At 43.4% G+C, this 21250-nt stretch overlaps 1 protein-coding gene across 1 annotated transcript in view; it reads left to right on the top strand.

Annotated features, from left to right (window-relative positions):
* Window positions 1-21250, top strand: part of Pik3r4 (phosphoinositide-3-kinase regulatory subunit 4) — a 60227-nt gene that overhangs the window by 7698 nt on the left and 31279 nt on the right. The window contains exons 3-10 of the mRNA XM_041677446.1: window positions 572-705; window positions 2613-3195; window positions 6024-6158; window positions 8417-8638; window positions 12645-12818; window positions 16224-16369; window positions 17897-18100; window positions 21026-21227. Coding sequence (XP_041533380.1) covers window positions 572-705; window positions 2613-3195; window positions 6024-6158; window positions 8417-8638; window positions 12645-12818; window positions 16224-16369; window positions 17897-18100; window positions 21026-21227 — 1800 coding nt within the window. The remainder of the gene's footprint in view (window positions 1-571; window positions 706-2612; window positions 3196-6023; window positions 6159-8416; window positions 8639-12644; window positions 12819-16223; window positions 16370-17896; window positions 18101-21025; window positions 21228-21250) is intronic.

Genomic DNA, 21250 nt, shown 5'->3' with positions numbered 1-21250 from the left:
ACTCAATAAAATTGCTGTGTACAAAAAAAAAATCAAAATTGCTTTGTGCTTTTGAGAATGTAGGTACTTAAAAAATTATTGAAGGTTAATGCAAAGTAGTTGAATTATTATTTCCCTTTTCTTCTGATTTGCTCCCACGTTTTAAAGACTTGGTGTATGTTTGTAATATTTAGCACTAGAAATCAAATTCACTTGTTGGTTATGTTCTGTCTGCCTTTCTAGGAGGGGAGCTTATGAAGACAGGATTTTACCACACAGTGCTAGTAGCGCCTGTTAGAAGCAGCACCTACTACTTTGTAGTTCTTGTGAACTTAATGCTGTGTTTCTGTACTAAAGGGTTCCTTGTGACTTTTAAACTCCTTTGTGTATATGTTTTTGTAAAAAAAAAAAAAAGTGAATGATTGTCATTATTTTTATACCCTGGCCACAAGCAATTAGACAATATGTTTAATATTGCATTAAACATTTAAATTCAGTTGATTTTTGCATTTTGAGTGTTGTGATTTTTCTGAATTCTGCTCTATATTACGTGATCTCTTCATGTTCTAATGGATTATGTCCGGTTTTCCAGGCTGTGTGATAGCTGAGCTTTTCACGGAAGGTGTACCATTGTTCGATCTCTCTCAGCTACTGGCATATAGGAATGGACATTTTTTCCCTGAACAAGTGCTAAATAAGATCGAAGATCGCAGTATCAGAGAATTGGTAAGTATGTTGCAAATATTTGCTGTACAGTTTTAATGGGAATGTGTCCTCGCTGTCCTGGAACTCACTGTCTCAGTTCACTCAGGGCAGGCCTTCTGCCGTCTGCCGTAGCTTCCAGAGTGCCGGAATACAGGCATGAGCCACCATGCCCAGTCCCTCCTCCACAACAAAGTTGGGACAAAACCTAGTACTAATAAACATACCTTTGATACCTTATTAGAAAGAAATATACTGTTTTAAAAAAGCACATTTGACATTAAAAGAAAAATACAGAAAAATGAATCCATTATTCCATGGTAATCTTGACTCTGCTTTGGGCGGAATTTGGAGGTGGACCGAACTCCTGAGATAGAGCTTGCCGCTGAGGAGGAGGCCACTTGATCATTCCTGGCTGCTGAGCCCCGAAATAATCACACAGAAACTGTATTAATTAAATTACTGTTTGGCCCATTAGCTCTAGCTTCTTATTGGCTAACTCTTACATATTAATTTAACCCATCTCCATTAATCTGTGTATTGCCACGTGGCAGTGGCTTACCAGCAAAGTTTTGGCATGTCCGACTCTGGTGGCAGCTCCATAGCTTCTCTCTGACTTTGCCCTTCTTCCTCCCAGCATTCAGCCTAGCTTTCTCTGCCTAAGTTCTGCCTTGCTATAGGTCCAAAGCAGTTTCTTTATTCATTAATGGTAATCACAGCACACAGAGGGGACTCCCACATCACACATTTTTAAGTATTTTATTTCCTTTAAGATTGTGTGTGTGTGTGTGCGTGTGCGTGTGCATGTGTATGTGTGTGCGCTCACTCAAGAGCATGTGAATGCAGAGTTCAGAGGTGTGTGTGTGTGTGTGTGTGTGTGTGTGTGAAGAGCGTGCCAGTGCAGAGTTCAGGTGTTCAATCCCCTCTATCCGCCTGGAGTTATAAATAGTTGTGAGCCACTCGCTGTGGGTGCAGGGGGCTGAGGAGGTGCTCCTAGGTGCTGAGCCATCTCTGTATCCTATTATTTATGTCTTTGAAGTGCTGGGACCTCACACAGGACCTCACACACTGATGCCGTGCTCCATCCTTGAGCTACGTTACTAGCCCTTTGATTCTCCTCTGGACTAAACTACACTTAAACCATGTGCTAATCTTTTGGATTTGTGGTAGTATAGTTTAAACCAGGACTCCTAGTTGTGGCTCTGAAATGATATCAGGAGTCCTATAATTTCTTCCAGATTCATGTGTTATTTTGTTTTTTTCTGAAGGCTTGTTGCTTTTTTAATAACAAATGTCAAACAGGGTGTGACCTCTTTTATACCAGACTCTCTGCACCTTAGTGTGTAGAGTCCTGTTGCCTTCTGGGAGAGACACAATTATTTTGTAGTTCTAAAAAAAAAAGGTAGCTGAAAATGGTGGTGCATGCCTTTGATCCCAGTGCTCAGGAGAGGCGAAGGGCGTGGATCTCTGTTTACAAGTACCTGCTTCTGATCTTTCAAAGTTTTCCCTGAGCAAACATTCTTATTTCAGGGCAGAACGTTCTGTTTCTATTGAGAAAGAACTTACTGGTCTCCATAGTGAGTTCCAGGCCAGCCGGGACTACATGGTCAAAGAAAATATCAGAATTACTTCAGAAATTCTTTAAATTACATATAATTGTCTTCTAACGTGTGTGTGTGTGTGTGTGTGTGTGTGTGTGTGTGTGTGTGTAGGTAGGTAGGTAGGTAGGTGTATATGAGATCTTCTGTAGTCCAAGCTGGTCTTGAACTTATTACCACAACTCAGGAGGCTGGCCTTGAACTTGTCACACAGCCCACGCTGTTGGCATTGCCCAAGTCTCCAGAGTGTGGGGGTTATAGGTGTGAGCCATCCCAACTTGCTTTCATTTCCTGTTCTAAAATGGACCCTGTTCTCTTTCTCCTTTCACATAGGTAACTCAGATGATCCACCGTGAGCCAGAGAAGCGTTTGGAGGCTGAGGATTACTTGAAGCAGCAGCGTGGCAATGCCTTCCCCGAGATATTTTACACTTTCCTTCAGCCTTATATGGCTCAGTTTGCCAAGGAAACCTTTCTCTCTGCCGATGAGCGGATTTTGGTCATACGGAAAGACTTGGGCAACATTATTAACAATCTCTGTGGACATGATTTGCCAGAAAAAGCAGAAGGGGAGCCCAAGGAGAGCGGGCTGGTTGTCCTGGTGTCTGTCATAACGTCCTGCCTGCAGACCCTGAAGTCCTGTGACTCCAAATTGGCTGCCTTGGAGCTCATTCTGCATTTGGCCCCTAGGCTGAGTGTGGAGATCCTGCTGGACCGGATCACTCCATACTTGTTACATTTCAGCAACGACTCCGTTCCCAGGGTGAGGGCTGAGGCCCTGAGGACGCTCACCAAAGTTCTTGCCCTTGTCCAAGAGGTTCCTCGTAATGACGTCAACATCTATCCAGAGTACATTCTCCCAGGCATAGCCCACCTGGCCCAAGACGATGCTACTATCGTCAGACTTGCCTATGCTGGTAAGAGTTCATTGTCCTAACTATGGCCTTGCGCATATTTTTCAAGTACTGACTTTCATACCTCTTGACTTTTTGATCTCTTTGGGAATTCCTTGTGTGAATTTTGCTCTTGAATTATGAATACACATATCCATGTTAATATTTATAGTTAATCTATTCCTGGGGCTCAACTTTTGTGTATACGTGTACATTTAAAAGGATTAGAATTACCATCTGCAGAAGTGTACAGTGTGAACTCTCACAGTTTGACCTGGAATAGTACACTTAGCTGGAGGAGGACTCATGTTTACAAGTACCTCTTCTGATCTTTCAAAGTTTCTCTGAGCAAACATTCTTATTTCAGAGCAGAATGTTCTGTTTCTATTGAGAAAGACCGTGGTGTTGAAGGGAGGTTTGAGTTAAGTCCCCATCTCCTTACTTTAGTTTTCAGGATGTGTGACATCTTGATGAGATGGGTATGTCACGCACACCTACTTGTTCTGCTTAGAATTCTCCCTCACAAAGCCCAACAGCAAAAATTCATGTTTTTAGCTCCTTGAGCTAATTCTAAATGCTTACTTCACCATGGGAAATATCACTGAGACATTTACATAATCCATAATTTATATCTATGAGCTAATGGAAATGGACCTTCTGTTTGGAAATCTTTACATATGTAGAACACGCATGTGGCGACGATATTGCCATACTTTAAAAGCCGTGTGCTTATTAGTTTATCATTTGCTTATCGACGTTAATAGAATACATGAAAGCTGGGTTTTGGACAGTATATATATATAGTATTTTATATTTAGGCACAAGCCCAAAGGATTTCTTTTCATCTCCAGTGGTGCTGGCATAGACATATTCTGTATAAAGTGGACTGAAAAGTGGGACTTAATGGCGAGTTAAACTGCCCAGACTTAAGGGGCCCAGGAAAAAGTCTTTCCTGATCATAAAGGTATATGGCCAGCCCCCTGTGTCTGTGGCTTCTGTATCTGTGGACTCAGCAAACCGAAGATTGAAAATATTTGAGAAAAATCTTTATTAAAAATATATAGCTGTTTTGGTCATCCCCTGTAGAACAGCAATATAGTACAGCAGCTGTTTCCATGGTGCTGTGTTAGGTGCTGTAAGTAGTTTGAAACGGAGTCTAGAGGTGATTGGAAGGAGTGGGAAGACGTGTTAGAGTGTGTACGAGCGATGGCACTTTCTGCAGAGGAGGCCTAGGGTTCCCCGGCCGTGGATACTGAGGACAGTGCACAGGTAGTTGGGATGTGGATATGTTTGTTTAGAGTTTGGCTTTTATCAGGTATGACCTAGAAGTCTCCGGTGTCTTATTTGTTTGGTGTTAGGGATCAAGCCCAAGGCCTTTGTGCTGCCTGGTACACAAGTATTCTGCTGAGCTACACCGTAGCCCCTAGTTTCTCCTGTTAGGGTGTTATGGGATAACATCATGTTTATGCGGTTCTCTCTCTCTCTGGAACGGTCTATGTGCATATAAGGGCAGGGGTGGACGACTGGTGTCTTTTTATTTCTGTGCCTTCATTTTTGAGACAATCTCACAGTTAGCCTGGAACTCCCTAATCTGGCCAGGCTGGCTGGCCAGCAAGCCCTAGGGATCCCCTGTCTCTGGTCTTCCCAGCACTGGGATTATAGGCCTGTGCTCCCGCATCCACCTCTCCACATGGGTGCTGGGATCTGAACACAGGCCATCATGCTTGCGTGGTAAGCACCACTGACTGAGCCATATTCCCAGCCCAAGTTTTTGTTTTATTTTGAGCATTGTTGAACCTGGCCATGGTGGGTACCCTAACATGAACGGAATTGCTGTATCTAATAAACTCAACTACAATAGGGTGGGTTTGGTTTCATAGACGTTACAAAGTAAGAAAATGTGTAAAGCTGTGGATTTGATCTCTAGCACTTAGTTCCAGTTTAAGGTAGTTACTGTATGTTGAGTGTTATTCACTGCTAAGGAAGAAGAGCGCAGTCTTTCCTGCTTGGTGTCATAGGTGAAGCACAGACGCAGAAGACGAGAGAATAGAGTAGGGACGGAGACAGAACAGTGAGGAACAGATGTAACCGGTACAGGTGACAGCACCCCGAGGACGGGACCTGTTGAGTGGTGAAGAGTGTCAGAGCAAAGGCAGTGATGCAGAGGTGTGACCAGCAGTCTCACCCTTTCTCCACTGAGACTTCAGGATGTACTTGGACAGCGTCTAACGATGGCCCATTCAGTTTAGTAACGGCTTTTTAAGGCACTCGTGACTCCTCATTTATCTGAAGAAACCGAAACGCAGGCTGTTGAAACAGAAAGCTGGTAGGTGTCAGGCTTGAGGGCTGAGGCCTGGTCTGGTAGATCCCAAGGCCCCATGTGATGTTACTTTGGTGCTAATGTTTCTGTGTTAGTCAGGTTACCTTTAAAGGCTGGCTCTGTGAAAGAATGAAGCATGTTCTCTTTTTCTCTCATTAGAACTGCATACTTTATTTTAGACAGGTTCTACAAATGAAGAATTTTTTCTTGTTTTTTTTTTTTTTGTTTAGAGATTGTCATAGATTGTGTGTTCAGTCACAGAGACTGATTAAGTGCTAACTTGCAAAATTCTGCTTTTCCTGTGGATTTCTTGAGTGATATTTAGATGCATAAGGACTTGGGGATCCCAGGCCTTATGGTGACCTGCAGCCATCAACACTCTGGAGGCAGAAGTAGGTGAAGCTCCAGTTTGAGGCCACCTGGGGTGCACAGGACCCTGTCTCAGAAAAGCTAAAGGACTCTGGGAGGAAAAGTGATGAGCAGCTTGAAGATTGGAGGTCATGGTTGTAACTGTTCTGGTGGCATCTTCTAGAAAACATCGCTCTACTGGCTGAAACAGCTCTGCGGTTCCTGGAGCTAGTGCAGCTAAAAACTCTCAACATGGAGAACGACCCGGATAGCGAAGAGGCAGATGAAGCCACACATCCAAACGGAGACTACGACACAGGTGGTGTTATTTCTCCTCTTAGAATTCCCATTGTTTACACTGGGTTGCTGATGGTAACTTGCAAAAGCTGTCCTTTGTTCCTCTTGTAAAGGGAAGGAGCAGCGGGCAATAGGGTCTGAAGGGCCCGGCACATTATCCTGTCTGTTTGTCCTTACACACTGTTAACTAGAGGTGATCCACTTGGCCCTGTAGATTCCACACTTACTTCAGCCGGAGTCGTGTGAGCAGTAAGCTGCCAAATTGTGTGATTCTCGTTAAAAATGGAAACATCCTTGCTAAAGAACCTAAGCCCTTTCTTCTTGCATGACAAGTGTTGAGTATCTTAGTTAGGAGAGCTTCTGATTCAGTAATTAATGTCTCTGGTTTACATATCAAAGTTCCCTGTGATGATTAAATCACCTGTGATGATTAAACTCAATGAGGCCGGTGGCTTAGGTTTCTTTGTATCTGTAAAAACTTTGGACAGATTTTTAGCCAAAGATTCAGAAGTAGAATTAAATCAGCTTTGTGCTGGTTTAAGTTGCGAATGATTAGAGAAATCTGGTTTATACATTTGTATGCCGTGGGCGTCAGAAAGGAGACGGAACCTTTTCAGACAATGAATTTAGCTGTCCGCTTTGGAGGAGCTGGAGCTTCCTTCACCTCAATGAGCATGTAGTTTTCTGTACCAGATGTCAGCTTTTCCTGAGTAGCACTGGGCAGCGTAGGATTGCTTTGCCCCTTTTCATAAAGTCGAGAGGTGGTCAAGTATGTGTTTTGTAGCGAGGGAACAATAGGGAAATGGCAAGAACTGTGACCTGTGCTCTCAGAGTGGACTTTAGCAAGGGTCAAGACAGACAAATGAGAATGAGCAGGAGATGTGGTCAGAGAGGAAGACTGCTCAGACCATATAAAGAACTTATGATATACATGAAATAACATGTGCATATATACATATACATACATACATACAAAATACATATATACATAAAATACATACATGAAATCAACTTTAGAAGTTACATGCTGGGTCAGTGTGGCATGTTAGTGGCCTTGCTTGAGTTGATCTTTGAGGGAGGTAACAAGTGCTGCTTCCTGAGGCTTCTTCCTACATTTCCTCTTGAGCTCATAAATGAAGAGGTGCTTTGTGGGATGGTGACTGAGCTCACAGCATCCCACCTACTGACCTGTGAACAGTGGGAAAGCTCAGCACACAGTGAGCTCACAGCATCCCACCTACTGACCTGTGACCAGTGGGAAAGCTCAGCACACACAGTGAGCTCATGGCATCCCACTTACTGACCTGTGACCAGTGGGAAGGCTCGGCACACAGTGAGCTCACAACATCCCACCTACTGACCTGTGACCAGTGGGAAAGCTCAGCACATAGTGAGCTCATGGCATCCCACCTACAGACCTGTGACCAGTGGGAAAGCTCAGCACACAGTGAGCTCACAGCATCCCACCTACAGACCTGTGACCAGTGGGAAAGCTCAGCACACAGTGAGCTCATGGCATCCCACCTACAGACCTGTGACCAGTGGGAAGGCTCGGCACACAGTGAGCTCATGGCATCCCACTTACTGACCTGTGACCAGTGGGAAGGCTCGGCACACAGTGAGCTCATGGCATCCCACTTACTGACCTGTGACCAGTGGGAAGGCTCAGCACACAGTGAGCTCATGGCATCCCACCTACAGACCTGTGACCAGTGGGAAGGCTCGGCACACAGTGAGCTCATGGCATCCCACCTACAGACCTGTGACCAATGGGAAGGCTCGGCACACACAGTGTGGGAAGGCTCGGCACACAGTGAGCTCATGGCATCCCACCTACAGACCTGTGACCAGTGGGAAGGCTCGGCACACAGTGAGCTCATGGCATCCCACCTTCAGACCTGTGACCAGTGGGAAGGCTCGGCACACCCAGTGTGGGAAGGCTCGGCACACACAGTGTGGGAAGGCTCGGCACACACAGTGAGCTCATGGCATCCCACCTACAGACCTGTGACCAGTGGGAAGGCTCGGCACACACAGGGTTTATGTGGGAAGGCTCCGCAGTCATTCCATTACTCCATTAGACAGAAAGAAGACAGGTGCGGGGAGGGGGGCATGCCTGTAATTTCATCACTCTGGAGGCCATATTGGAGAATTATGAGTTCAAGCCCAGTGTGGGCGCAACAGCTACATAGCGAGACCGTGTCTCAACCAAAATGACAAAATAGGAAATGCTTGGTCTTCATGTGTGGGAGAAAATCAATCCTCCTTTCTGTTTTTCAGAGCTCCAAGCCTTACATGAAATGGTTCAGCAGAAAGTGGTCACTTTGTTAAGCGACCCTGAAAATATCGTGAAACAAACATTAATGGAGAACGGGATCACACGTCTGTGCGTCTTCTTCGGGCGTCAAAAAGCCAATGACGTGCTGTTGTCCCACATGATCACTTTCCTGAACGATAAGAATGACTGGCACCTGCGTGGCGCCTTCTTTGACAGTATAGTCGGTATGTTGGTTGTTGTGTTCATCCTTACGATTATAAATTACCCTCTCAATCTTTCCGTTGGTTTGGAAGATCGTTAATGATATGATCAAGTTCTGTTTAATGTAACTGATCAAGGAGCAGTTTAATTACTTGCATTGTAGTGACGGTCATTAGGCACAGTGGCCTGAGAAGGTGATAAAGTACGCAGAGGTGATTGAGGGCGTTCAGACCTCGGTGTGACCCCACTGCTATAATGGGGCAGGCACAGAAGCTACTCTGTTAGGGCAGAGGCTGCACTCACGTGATTCCTGGCATCTGCTCGGCCGGGATAGTAGCTAATTGTTTGCTTTATGGTCTTCATAGTTGTCAAATTTTCTGCAGCAGACATATTGTAATTTTCTTTTGAGAAGTTTTTTTTTTAAGTTAAATGTATTTTGTTTGTTTTGTTGGGGATGGGGCGCATGTACCATAATGTGTATATGGAGATCAAGGGGTAGGTAACAGGGAGCTGGTCTTCTTTTTCCACTAGGTGGGACTTGGGGATTGAACTCAGGTCTTCAGGTCTGACATTAGGTACTGTATATAATAGTACAAATTAGGATAATTTGTTTTACATTTAAAAAAAAAATCTAAGTATTTCCTAACATTTCTAATTGAGCTTTGAAACTATACTCCAATAGATTCTTAATATTTTTATTCCAATAAATAATTTTACCAAAATTCATTTGAACTTTTAATTGAATATTTTGAATATTTAGCTTTTGTATTTGTTTTTGGTTTTTGTATTTTGAGAAAGTCTTACCATGTAGCCCAGGCTGGCCTGGAATTCTGTATGCTTTGCTTCTGCCTCCCAGGTGCTGAAATCACCTATTAGTTTTCATTTTGAATCATATTACACAGGGAATCTTACATGCTTATGTAAGTGACTAGCGTGATTACGTATATGGGTATGATCATGTGCTGTCTCGTGGACTTTGTTCTGAAACACGATGCTAGCCATTGTCATTGTCACTCAGGTGGCGGAAGTCTATAACTTCACTATGTCACAGTATGGATTAGTGGCCACCAACTGCTAGTATGTGACCTACTTAGATCTTGTTAGTCTTTGTAGCTAGAAGTATACATTTTTTAAAGATTATTTTTATTTTATGTTATTGATGTCTTGCCTACATGAATGTCTGTATGAGGGTGTCAGGTCCCCTATAACTGGAGCCACAGATAGTTGTGAGCTGCCATATGTGAACTGGGGATCGAACCCCCAGTCCTCTGGAAGAGCAGCCATGCTCTTAAACAATGAGCCATCTCTCCAGCCCTAGAAGTATAAAATTTGTCATAAAGTTTGGGTTCTGCTTGGGTACACAGAGAGATTTTTATAGTTAGCTTGCTGCTGCTGTGATAAAGACCGTGTCCAGCCGACACCCCGTCACTGAGGGAAGTCAGGGTGGGAACTAAGGTCAGGAAACTAGAAGTGAGTACTGAAGCAGAGGCCACGGAGGAATGCTGCTTACTGAACCACCTATCCAGGGTGGCACTGCCCACAGTGGCTAGGCATTCCCACAGAAACTATTAATCAAGAAGATGACCTATACACTTGCCTATTGGCCAGTCTGAAGGAGGCTGTTCATCACTGAGGGTCCCTTTTCCCTGGTGACCTTACCTTTTGTCATTTTGGAAAACAAAACAAAACAAAATTAACAGGCATGGTCCTGCTGCACAGACATGTTCATACATACGTATATATACATTTTAGTTTATTTCAATTACTGAGTTAAAGAATATGAACATAGCTTTCATAGGAAGCATTCTAGTTACTATTCAGTCAACAAAGTATTCTTTTTATAAACAAAGAATATGAACATGTTTTTAAATTTGTTGACATTTTATGTTAATTTTTACTCCATCAACTTTAGATGATTACATCCAACACACTCCCGGCCAAGAGTGGTCTTTACTTAATCTTTATTTGTTAAAGCAACAGGTTTTCATGTATGCTTTTTGCTTGCTAGTCAAGCTACAAAACCTTTTTCTGATGTTTCTATGTTTGTATTTTACATTATCTTTTATTATTTTGGTTCTTTGTCTTGCATGAATTTACATTTATGCTTGTGGGTATTTTTATGGGCATTAACTCTCATTTTTAACGCAAATCCTTTTCTCTGTTTTAATTTGATTTTTTTTAATGTATTTAAAGAATAATTGTCAAGTTTTATTTTTTGAAGTAAGGTCTCACTGTGTAGTTTAGATTGGCCTTAACTTATCCTGAAGCTCAATACAGAATCTGGGATGATGATCATGTGTGTGCCACCACACACGGCCCAGGATACTGATGATCATGTGTGCGCCACCACACATGGCTCAGGGTGATGATGGTCATGTGTGCGCCACCACACATGGCTCAGGGTGATGATGGTCGTGTGTGCGCCACCACACATGGCCCAGGGTGAAGGCTTAGCTGACTTGCAGTCACACCTGACTTCCTTGTTCATACCGTGCTACTCTGTCTTAGTGTGCTCACCCAGGCTTTAGACATCTACTTTATTATTATTGCCCTTTTATTTTAAATTATTATTTGTAGTAGAAGGAGATTCTAGCCTCTCCCGTCTGCACATTTGCACCCTTCCTTTGCTTAGTTGAATTCCTAATCATTTCACCGCCACAGCAAACATTTACTTTCTGTTCTATAATTAACATTGAAGTGTTTTCATAGACTTACTGTAAGGATCGGGATAACATTGACATTAGAACAAGTGTCAGACAGTCACTCCGGTTTGCTCCCTCCCTGCTGCAAGTGCGGCTGCTGCAGCAGAGGCTGCCTTTGTCTCGCAGGGACTAGAGTCATCCTGCATTTTAATGTATTCATGTTTGGATGTGACCTGTTATTCACTCTGGAGTTCTAGATTTGCTTTCCTTGTCTTCAGTATTCTGCTTTCTTCCCAGGGTTATTTGTTGCTTACAGTCTATCCCACTTCCTCCTTGTGTTATTGTTGAAATTGACTGTGGGGTGTGGGTGTGCGCGCATGTGTGTGTACATGTCTGTGTGGGTCATTTCATGTGTTTCTGCATGTCATATGTATACGTGTTCTTGAATCATTTCACATGTGGTTTTGTGTGCACACTAGTATACGTGTGCATGTGTGGCAGCTCCAGGTCAGGTTCAGTTGTCTCCTGTGTTTCCTCTCCCCTTACTGCTCTGGGATGAGGTCCCTGAAGCTGGAGCCCTTCCAGTCCTCCAAGCTGCTCAGGAGTGAGCTGCATGGCTTCCTTGCAGTGCGGGTTGTGGACTGGAGAGACAAGCCTGGGTCCCCATGTTTCCACTGCAGCCCTTTACCAGCTGAGCTGCCTCTCTAGCCCCACATGGCCCTGAAGTACTTTGTGTCAAACTGGACCGGAGGTCGTGGCAGGTTTTCCTCCTTGAATCCCTAGGGCTAAGTCTGCTGTTTTGTAGATTCTCCCTCTCCTATTTATCACCTCCTGTTTATTTTGCTAGAGTTCTGTTTTCAGGAAACTTCTGAGTAAGAACTGTCTAGGAGGTAAACTGCTATAGTCCTTGCATGTCTTAAAGTGACTTAACTTTGTTTTATTATTATTATTATTATTATTATTATTATTATTATTATTATTATTGACAGTTTGGGGAGACCTGTATTTTCTCTTTTTAAGTTCTGGTGTCCCCAAATTTCTGGACGATTGTCTTGATTGGGGTTTTTTTGTTTATTGTGCTGGGAAGGAAGTGCGATTCTAATTAGTGTCTTACTGTGTCTGTTATATAACACATTGCTCAGTGGTGGTATGTGTTTCCAGGTGTTGTGTTTATTGTAACACACTGCCTGGTGGTGGCGTGCATTTTCCAGGCACTGTGTTCACTGTACCACACTGCCTGGTGGTGGCGTGCGTTTCCAGGTGTGTTCATTGTACCACACTGCCTGGTGGTGGCGTGCGTTTCCAGGTGTGTTCATTGTACCACGCTGCCTGGTGGTGGCCTGCGTTTCCAGGGGTTGAGTGACAGTAACACTGCCTTCCCTTTCAGGTGTTGCTGCCTATGTTGGGTGGCAGAGCTCCTCCATCCTCAAACCCCTGCTCCAGCAAGGCCTCAGTGATGCTGAGGAGTTTGTCATTGTGAAAGCTCTCAATGCCCTGACCTGCATGTGCCAGCTGGGGCTGCTGCAGAAACCCCACGTCTATGAATTCGCCAGTGATATTGGTAAGTTTCTGGTTTTGAGACTTAGGATGGGAAATTTGAATGTGGGAATAATTTCATATAATTTTATTCTGATAGAGTAGGAATACATAGAAAAGGAAACATAATATTTGTCTTTTGGAGTCTGTTACCTCACTCATGATTATTATTTTTTTTCCTGGCTCCGTTCATTTACCTGAATCCTTTATATTTTCATTCTTCTTAACAGCTGAATGATACTCCACTGTGTAAATGTACATTTCATTATCCAGTCTTAAGTTAAGAGAACCTACACTGTTTCCAGTTTCTGGCTCTTACAAATAGAGCAGCAATGACCGTGGATGAGCAGGTGTCTCTGTAGTAGGAATTTCTTTATTTCTCAGCTGTTTGTGTTTCATCTTTTGAGAACCCTGTTTAGTTCTGTTCCCCGCTTTAATTGGGGTTTTTGTTTTCTTGGTGTCTGGTATTTTAGTTTTTTTTAAATATTTAAATATATTCTAGATGCCCTCTATCACAGGAGTTAACTGGTGATGATATTTTTCCGACCCTATGCCTGCAGTGTGTCTGTTCTTCAAGATACACAGGCTTTCAGTATTGTCATGTCTTTACATTCTTTTCTTTTTTGTTTCTTCAGCTTCTTTGTCCTTTGATTGTAAAGCTAAACCCATCTTTATTTGAACTAAGTACTCCATAGGGACGCATTAGTATTCTGTTACTGGTTCTGATGGTTTTGTAATCCTCTATACTGGTCTTACTCTTGTCATCTTGCTTTGTGATCTGATAATTTTTTAAAGTGCTATGATTCTTTAAAGCCACACAAATTTAATTTTCACCTGCACAAAACTCCTACACAGCCGGGCGGTGGTGGCGCACGCCTTTAATCCCAGCACTTGGGAGGCAGAGGCAGGCAGATCTCTGTTTGAGGCCAGCCTGGTCTACAAGAGCTAGTTCCAGGACAGGAACCAAAAGCTACGGAGAAACCCTGTCTCGAAAATTCAAAAAAAAAAAAAAACAAACAAAAAACAAACAAACAAAAACCCAAAACCCCTACACATTTATTCCCTCCTGTATTTTATGTTGTTGATACAATGTGTGCTTTATATGTTGTGTATCCAATTATTAGCACTAAAGTTCCAGGCTGGCTTTGAACTCTTGACTCTTGCCTTGGTTTCAGTTCCCCCAGTGTGAGCATGCCAGGCATGAGCCCCCCACACTGACTTAGCATAGCAATTCTGAGGTGAGAACGGTTGATTATCATGATTTCCTTGGAGGTGTTTTTAAGAACTGTTATTCCTGGTTAGATAATTCTCAGTCCTCTGCTTTCCTTGTGCTTGTCACCAGAGAACTGGAGCATAGTCAAGAGAAAAGATTGGATGCTGTATTTTCTGAGAAATTCTTTCAGCTCAGACTTAAGGATTTGATGTACTTTGTCGGCTAATGACTGCTATGATCATGCAGTGTGTCAGTGAGCCACGGGGTCCTAGTAAACCCTGCACTATTTCTAATCACTGCTGCGATCCTGCAGTGTGTCAGTGAGTCACAGGGTCCTAGTAAACCCTGCACTATTTCTAATCACTGCTGCGATCCTGCAGTATGTCAGTGAGCCACGGGGTCCTAGTAAACCCTGCACTACTTCTAATCACTGCTCTGATCCTGCAGTGTGTCAGTGAGCCAGAGTTCTAGTAAACTCTGAACTGTGTTTCTAATCACTGCTGCGATCCTGCAGTATGTCAGTGAGCCACGGGGTCCTAGTAAACTCTGAACTGTGTTTCTAATCACTGCTGCGATCCTGCAGTGTGTCAGTGAGCCACGGGGTCCTAGTAAACCCTGCACTGTGTTTCTTGTCTTCCATCTATGGGCTGTGTGGGTGGCTCTGCTTTGGGCTGTGCATCTCCTTTGTCTTAGAGCATAATTCATCCATCTCATTGTGGGGCCATGGCTGTCGTAGTTGAGGCTGTCCCAGCTGTTCTCATAGGGTGACCAAAGCACAAGAGAGCAAGCCGAGCTGTGCAGCACACTCCCCTTTGCTAACGTCCATTGACTAAGGGGCTGCTGGAGGTATGCCTATGAACAACAAGTGCACAGGAAACATACATATGGGAAGTTTGGGGTCAGTAATCTTGCCCAGCACCCAGCCCCTGCCATGCCTTTGCGGCTCTGTGCTTTCTAGAGGTTCTAGGTGCTTTGCCAGTTCCTGCTGTTCTAGATTGTTGGGGTTGAACTCTGGGGCTTTGTGCATGTTAGATGTAGCACCCTAATTTCCTTCTTTACATCAAAGGGAAGAGCCCCAGTTCTTCCTTGTCACATGGATCGGGGCTGTGCATGGATTGTGAAATAACAAAAACCTTCATGAGTAATGAGAAGACCATGTGAGAACTTTGAGGAGAGATTTTCTTTTACTTTGTGTGGGTGTCTGTGTGTGCGCTCCAGCACATGCATGTGTGCATATGTGCACATGCTATTGGATGCCTGTGGAGGTCAGAGGACAACTCTGTGGAGTTGGTTCTCTCCTTTCACTTTACCTGGGTCCCAGGGCTCTGACTCAGGTGTTAGGGTTGGTGACCCTGAAGAGGGGACTTTGAGCGTGTTTTTCTCTGTTTTCACGTAAGCATCACTAGTACATGATGACGGGTTACATCATTGCTCCCTTGGACTTCTGATAAACAACTCTGAGTATATCTTTGCATACTTAGAGCTCATGCAACTGTCATGTTTTAGAAGTTTGAATTTTACTCTAAATCGTGTTATTGTGTTATTGTGACTTTGATTAGTTGAATAAATGATTTAGGCTCAGAGCATAAAACTGTTAAAAAGAAGGAAGGCATTCTTGCTTCCTGTGTTAATCTTACAGTTTGAACGCTGAAAAATGGACACACTGTGTGCTACTTTTCTACTCTTTGATTCACCACGACATGCAAACTTAGAGTTATGTGCTAGATTTGACCAAACCCCGCATTAAAAAGAATGTCAGAGGGGTCAGATTGTTTTCTCAATGCTATGACATGGAGAAGAAACACCCCCCACCCCATGTCTCTGCCGCTTGTGTGGCAGCTGCCATCTTGAACCCGTGGGGTAAAGTGGATCACTTCCTGGGTGGTGTTGGCATTTTTTATGTCTCTGTCCAGTAGATTTTAATTCAGCACTACAAATGAGTGTGTGCTAACACATTTTCAACTCTGAAAAATAGAAATTTAGAAGTTTTACAAAGGTTAGTTTTATGGTATGGCTGGTAAGTATGATAGGGAGTGTTATAACTTCATTTTATTGAGTTTCTATTTCAGGCCAATATGTGTAAGAACTTTTAGGTAACACTCAGCCTTGATGTCTTTATCAGATTGTTATAATATAAGGATTTGAATGATCTTAAAATTTAAAGTTTTGCTTTGTGAATCTGGTTTGATCTGGTATCTTTCTTTCTTCCCCTTTTAGCTCCGTTCCTGTGCCACCCTAATCTGTGGATACGCTATGGAGCAGTGGGATTCATCACGGTGGTAGCTCATCAAATCAGTACTGCTGATGTCTACTGCAAGTTGATGCCTTATCTTGACCCATACATTACCCAGCCAGTAATACAGGTAGACATGTTCCCGCTTGTGACCAGTCCTTTCCAATTTTGCCTGAAGAGTCCCTAAGTTGATCTGGAACATTCTCATACACCTTTCAAGCTAGTACTGTTGATAAACCGACTTCCCTTGTAGGAGAGACACTACCAGGAGTCTGTTATGTCACATGTAGTCACATGTAGTGTGGCATACAGAAGTTCAGGCTCCGTTTTCTTTGTGTATCGTATAATGTAGCTGCTCTTTGTTTATTTTTAAAGTTTTATAATTTTTTAAGATTTTATGTGTGTGGATATATTACATGAATGTTTGTTGTGTATTGTATACCATATGTATGCCTGGTGCGCAGGGAGGTCAGAAGAAGGTGCTAGATCCCTAGAACCGGAGTTATAGCCAGTTGTGAAGCTCCATGTGCGTGCTGGGAATGGAACCTGGTCCTCTGGAGGACATCCAGTGCTCTTAGCCCTAAGACATCACTCTAGCCCTTGACTACGTGCTCTAGTTTTAGTTTATTCTTTGTATTATCATTGATTTATATTTTCAAAGCCAGGATCAAAAATTGAGGGACTAATTATTCATGTTTCATGAGTCTTACCCTTCTTCATTTTAAATTGTAAACTTTTTTTAAAGTTCTAATTTGGCGTTTACGTGTGTGTCCCAGCCTGAGTTTGTACACGTGAATGCAGTGCTGGGGGGGGGGGCTTGGATCCCCTGGGGCTAGAGTTACTGCGACCTTGAGCCTCCCAGCTCAGAAGGATAGTCAGCACTGCGGACTGTCTCTCCAGGCCTTGTTTCTTCCTTTGATTAGACAAAGGTAGCCCAAGTTTCAGCTGCAGTAGTTAATTCTGTCCGAAGAATGCTCTTTAGATCTGGGTGTGGAGGTGCTCGCTTACAGTGTCAGTTCCCAAGAGACCAAGGCAAAAGGAGGGTTGTTGAGTTCAGGGCCAGCCTGGGCTAATTACATAGTAAGACCCTGTCTCACAAAGCCACTGTTGGGATATAGCTCAGTGGTAGAGCATTTGCCTGTCTGTGCAAGGACCTGGCTTCTGTCTCCCAACACTGGGAAGAAAAGGAAGAGTTGTTCTTTTGCTCACTGATGGTAATAGCCGTCCTTAAGTGTTTCTAGCCTACTTAGAGGAAGAAGTCTTGATCTCTGGAGAGAATGTTTTAAAGGCTTTGGGTTTGTTGGGGAAATGTGGAAACTGAAAGGAAGGCCCTGTGCAGTGGTTACTCAGGTCTCGGCCAGCTCCCGTGTCTTAGGCTTGTGAACCGTGGGTGGCTTGTAGACCTGGGAAGTACTCTGACCTCTGGGTCAGGAATGACTTGCTCTGACTCCCTGAAACCTTCGCCTTTGGGTATTTACTCTTAGTCTTTGGTGGGGTGGACACTTAGGCCTTTAAAGTTGGCTAGTGTCCTGTTTGTCTCCTAAGGAGAAAAAGAAACAAACATTATTTTCTCAGATAATAAATACTTTGGTTAACTTTACACAGATTGTTCTATGTACTGTAGTTTTAACTAGCTGTTTTTGCTTTTTTACTATAGATTGAGAGGAAGCTTGTCCTGCTCAGTGTTCTGAAAGAGCCCGTGAGCCGCTCTATATTTGATTATGCTCTGAGGTCTAAAGACATCACCAGCTTGTTCAGACATCTGCACATGCGTCAGAAGAAGCGGAATGGCTCTCTTCTCGACTGCCCTCCTCCCGAGGACCCCGCCATAGCTCAACTTCTGAAGAAACTGCTCTCGCAGGTGTGCGCCTTCCTCAGGCCTTTCCTGTGAATGGGTCTCATGACAGTGCTGAAGCACCTATTTAGATGTTAAGATGTTTTTGATTAGGGCATGTCATGACAAATGAAAGTAAATCTGTCAATATCGCGCGCGTGTGTGTGTGTGTGTGTGTGTGTGTGCGCGCGCGCGCGCGCGCTCTGTGGTATCTACGCAAAGGCAATAGGATTCATCTAAAACACTGCGCTAGGCTAAATAAGGAGTCTAGGGAGACCTATAAACTTCCTTTTGTGATTTCTGGGAGAACAGGAAGAGCCTTGGGTTTAAGTCCTATTTGTAGTTCAGTTCTATACTTTGCCGAAATATAATGAAGTTCAGCTAAAAGAGATATTTCAGAATGCAGGTGTGACACAGTCCCTCTCGGCTCAGTCCAGACCCTGCTTCTTACTGTGTGCAAAGAGCTGCATCAGCTCGGCTCCACGGTGAATTCAGTTGCAGAAGCCAGTGGTTCACTGTTGTGTTTAAGTCTGAATTTGAATCAATTAACAAATTCCGTAAAAACTAAAAAAATTTTAGTAAAAACCCTCTTTATCTGGCATTAGTAGGGCCTTTTTGAAATACTAAATTAGATTCATTTTTCTGTTTTATATGGAATGTATGGGACCTAGAATCAGAATTGGAATAAAGGTGCTTCTAAATGAAGCCTCGATTGCTGGTACTCTGTGGACATAGAGTATATACTAGGGACAACCACCATTAGCTCTGTAGAATGCTTTCATAGAGAGAATGCTTACCAGCCGTGTCTCACCTGGAAAATAATGCACTGTTTTCGAGATTGTCTTTTAAGACAGGGTCTCACTCTAACCCTGGCTGGCTTGACCTCACGTGTACAGAAAGGGCCAAGCATAACCAAGACAGCACATTTCTTTATGAATTTCCGAAATCAGCTTGTCACTTCATAAAATGAAATCACTGTTGGTGTTTGTTGATACTGCCGTGAGCCTGGAAGAAAGAACTGAAGTCCAGCAGTGTTATCTCTGCTGGTCACTAGGGCGTAGTGTGCATTCCATTCATAGTCATCTTTACTCAGTGATGTCTTCGGGGTTATGCTGCAGAGCTTTGTCCCTCGTTTATTGTGGATATTCTGGGTTTTTGTTTATAATTAGGTGGTTTTGTTTGGTTTGTTTTGAGTCAGTATGTCTTTGTACCCTAGGCTGGATTGGATTTATAGTCTTTGGGCCTCAGCCTCCCAAGTGCTGGGATTACAGGGGTGGACCCCATGACTAGCGTCGACATTTGATTTGTAAATTGTATCTATTTAAATCCATTTTTCATTTACACGTATGTGCTTCTGTCTGTTGTAAGTGTATACCATGTGTGTGCAAGTGCCTGTGAGGGCCCAAAGAGGGCACTGGGTTCCCTGAAGTTAGAACCAGTTGTGCGCCATCAGCCATAGGTGTTGGGTCCTCTGGGAGAGCAGCAAATGTTCTTCACCACCAAGCCATCTTCCAGTCCTGTGTTTGCTTTTAAAAAATCCAATTCTATATTAAATCTCATATCTTATGTGGATAATTTTCATATGGACATTATAAAACTTCCTAACGGGCTAGAGAGATGGCTGAGCAAGTTAAGACTGTTATTCCTGTAGAAGATTCTAATTCAGTTCCCAGCTCCCACGTGGTAACTCAGTATCTATAACTCCAGTTCCAAGAGATGTCCTCTTCTGACTTCCAGACACTCAGGCTTGTATGTGGTAGCATGAATAATTAAAACCCAGAGACAGATATTGGGGGTCAACCTGCAAACCAGAAAAGCAAAGCAGCCAAGCCACTAGAGAAGTCTGGGCGACCAAGGCTGGGCAACCATAGGCTAAGCAGCATAACCCCTCTCATTTTATATTCCCTCTAGTGCTGGGATTAAAGGTGCAAGCCACCACCACCTGGATTTGTTTCTGCATTGATCTTGTGTAGTCCAGGATGGCCTTGAACTCAGAGATTTACCTGCCTCTGTCTCCCAAATCCCAGGATTAAAAGGTGTGTGCCACCACTGCCTGACCTCTCTAGTGGCTTAGCTTTGCTCTTCTGATCTTTAGGCAAGCTTTATTTATTAAAACATAATAAAATATCACTATGCACACACACACAGATGCAGGCAAAACACTCATAAAATAAACTAAAAAATACTTTTTAAAAACTTGATAAAAACATTTTAGTTCTAATAATTTGCTTGTGTGTTTCTTTTGATTTTTTTGTAATTCCCTGCAAATACTGTGTAAAATAGTTGTTGAATAACAGGTGTCTCACTCATTTTTATCTCATAATGAGCATCTGTTTTCCTTGCCCTACTGAAGCTAGAGAACCTGTAATACAGTGTTGTCAACAGAGGTGTAAAAAGAGTCTGATGGAGAAGGTGGCCATGGATGTAAAGATAAAGATGGTCTGTGGAGAAGGTGGCCATGGATGTAAAGATAAAGATGGTCTGTGGAGAAGGTGGCCATGGATGTAAAGATAAAGATGGTCTGTGGAGAAGGTGGCCATGGATGTAAAGATAAAGATGGTCTGTGGAGAAGGTGGCCATGGATGTAAAGATAAAGATGGTCTGTGGAGAAGGTGGCCATGGATGTAAAGATAAAGATGGTCTGTGGAGAAGGTGGCCATGGATGTAAAGATAAAGATGGTCTGTGGAGAAGGTGGCCATGGATGTAAAGATAAAGATGGTCTGTGGAGAAGGTGGCCGTGGATGTAAAGATAAAGATGGTCTGTGGAGAAGGTGGCCGTGGCCGAGTGCTCTAGAGGAGCCATAGGGATCGCTTCCTCTTTGCTTTCTTGCTTCTCTTCGTCGTTTTTTCAGTTTGAATTGGAAGTTGAACCTTCATTTATTAGTCATCCTGTGACCTGTTGTTTCTGCTTTTGAAATTAACCCAAAATACATGGTTGAATTTGGTTTTAGGGGATGACAGAAGAAGAGGAAGATAAGCTTCTGGCACTGAAGGACTTCATGATGAAATCAAACAGAGCGAAAGCGAATGCAGTGGACCAGAGCCATCTGCAGGACAGCAGCCAGAAAGGTGTGATCGACCTGGCGGCCTTAGGCATCACTGGGAGACAAGTTGATCTTGTTAAAACCAAACAAGAACCGGACGAGAAACGGGGTTAGTACATCCATGTGCTCATC

The sequence above is a fragment of the Microtus oregoni genome, unplaced genomic scaffold (genome assembly GCF_018167655.1).
Source record: "Microtus oregoni isolate MIOR12 unplaced genomic scaffold, Mior012 000028F_ref0000031, whole genome shotgun sequence".
NCBI lineage: Eukaryota > Metazoa > Chordata > Mammalia > Rodentia > Cricetidae > Microtus > Microtus oregoni.
Note: the sequence above shows the minus strand (reverse complement) of the source record. Positions and strands in the feature narration are given on the sequence as shown.